At 30.8% G+C, this 1,858-nt stretch overlaps 1 protein-coding gene across 3 annotated transcripts in view; it reads left to right on the top strand.

Annotated features, from left to right (window-relative positions):
* The window catches only part of LOC106473712 (L-threonine 3-dehydrogenase, mitochondrial-like), a 16,736-nt gene that overhangs the window by 6,739 nt on the left and 8,139 nt on the right, over nt 1-1,858 (top strand). For all 3 annotated transcript variants that reach the window (XM_013934390.2, XM_013934389.2, XM_022402110.1), the window contains exons 3-4: nt 318-360; nt 951-1,021. In XM_013934390.2, the coding sequence (XP_013789844.1) occupies nt 318-360; nt 951-1,021 (114 nt within the window). The remainder of the gene's footprint in view (nt 1-317; nt 361-950; nt 1,022-1,858) is intronic.

Here is a 1,858-nt window from a genome sequence, read left to right as displayed (position 1 = left end):
AACAACCATTTCAAAAGTTTACCATTTATAAGTTTGAGATAAACAATGAAAGAATAAAATATGTTTTTTTTTATTACATATTTAAAAATATGCCTGATTCTGGGAGCGTTGTTTATCTATAAACAACCATTTCAAAAGTTTACCATTTATAAGTTTGAGATAAACAATGAAAGAATAAAATATGTTTTTTTTATTACATATTTAAAAAATATGCCTGATTCTGGGAGCGTTGTTTATCTATAAACACTTCGGTAGAATGCATTTTTGGATTATTTTGATGCGTATGAATGACTGTAAACTTGCTGTTTCTCTCGTAGGGAGTTTGGGACAGCTTGGTACGGGGCTGGCAAAGATTTTACGGTAAGAATATTTTATATTTCTTTAGAAGAGGCTCGAGTAATGACCGTTTCTGTTGATCAATCTGTTAGAAAATATAAAAGTTTATAATGTCAACAGTTTTCAAAGGTAACTGTTGACAATACAATGTTCTATGTTAGGTTTGATGACCACCTCGTATATTTCTGACGTTTACCACAAAACAGATTTTTTTGTTGAAATTAGTTAAGTTGATTTGTAGGTAAGTAAATACTAGCTAATTAACGTCGGCTCTTCGTACATCCATTAATTGTGAGATTTTGTAAAGCTATTGTTTTTGTGACTTTTTTTGTTCCGGAAAGATGTATATCCTGTCTCAAAGAAACATTTTTGTGAAAACACTAATCTGGATTACTTATACTTTGTCCTTCATCCTTTGCTGTTAAAACTTGTTTAAAAAAACAATGTTCTTCCTCGTTGTAAAAGTTGTAACTTGAGAAATAAATACTTATAATCAGTAAGTAAACTACAGAATTTTCCCTTCAGATTAATGTGTTATTTCTCTGAGTTAAGTTCCTATACACTGTGTTCTGTATCCTTGTTTTAATGTTGTTGTTGTTTTTTTTTCATCTCAGAACCAAGTATGGCCGAGACAACATCATAATGTCTGACATTATTAAAGCTCCAAAACAAATTGTAGAAAGTGGTGAGTGTATAGCAATTGAATTCAATTAAATTATGACTTTTTACAAGAAACATTCTCGATGGGACTAGTCTGTACAAGTAGATAATCGTCTGTAGATACATTAAAAACTTCAACTCCAACACATTTGATCTCTTTTCTTTAGTTATATCTACGGAGTAAACTTTTGACACCAGAGTCATGATGATACTTACGGGGGGGTAATAAATCTAACCTTTTGGTGTTAAACATATTTCTCGTGGCACCAAGAATTTCAATTGAAGGAATGTGTCACTGTAACACCTTTTACCAATCATTATTTTACAGTTTGAATAACCCCCCCCTGTAACATTGATGGTAATTTGTGAATACATTTTAGTGAGATATAAATTATATGATACTGAATGTGTCACTGCAACACCTTTTACCAATCATTATTTTACAGTTTGATTAATCCCCCTGTAACATTGATGGTAATTTGTGAATACATTTTAGTGAGATATAAATTATATGATAACTGAAATGAAAAGAAGGTAAGAATTGAAATACTTTAAAAAAGGGTTGGTTATCTAGTGAGGTTATAATCTTTTATAGTAGATGTGAACGGTTGGTTATCTAGTGAGGTTATGATCTTTTACAGTAAATGTGAACGGTTGGTTATCTAGTGATGTTATGATCTTTTATAGTAAATGTGAACGGTTGGTTATCTAGTGAGATTATAATCTTTTATAGTAAATGTGAACGGTTGGTTATCTAGTGAGGTTATAATCTTTTATAGTAAATGTGAACGGTTGGTTATCTAGTGAGGTTATGATCTTTTACAGTAGATGTGAACGGTTGGTTATCTAGTGAGGTTATGAT

Source organism: Limulus polyphemus, unplaced genomic scaffold (genome assembly GCF_000517525.1).
Source record: "Limulus polyphemus unplaced genomic scaffold, Limulus_polyphemus-2.1.2 Scaffold6427, whole genome shotgun sequence".
Taxonomy (NCBI): Eukaryota; Metazoa; Arthropoda; class Merostomata; order Xiphosura; family Limulidae; genus Limulus; species Limulus polyphemus.
This window is presented reverse-complemented; position numbering and strand designations above follow the sequence as displayed.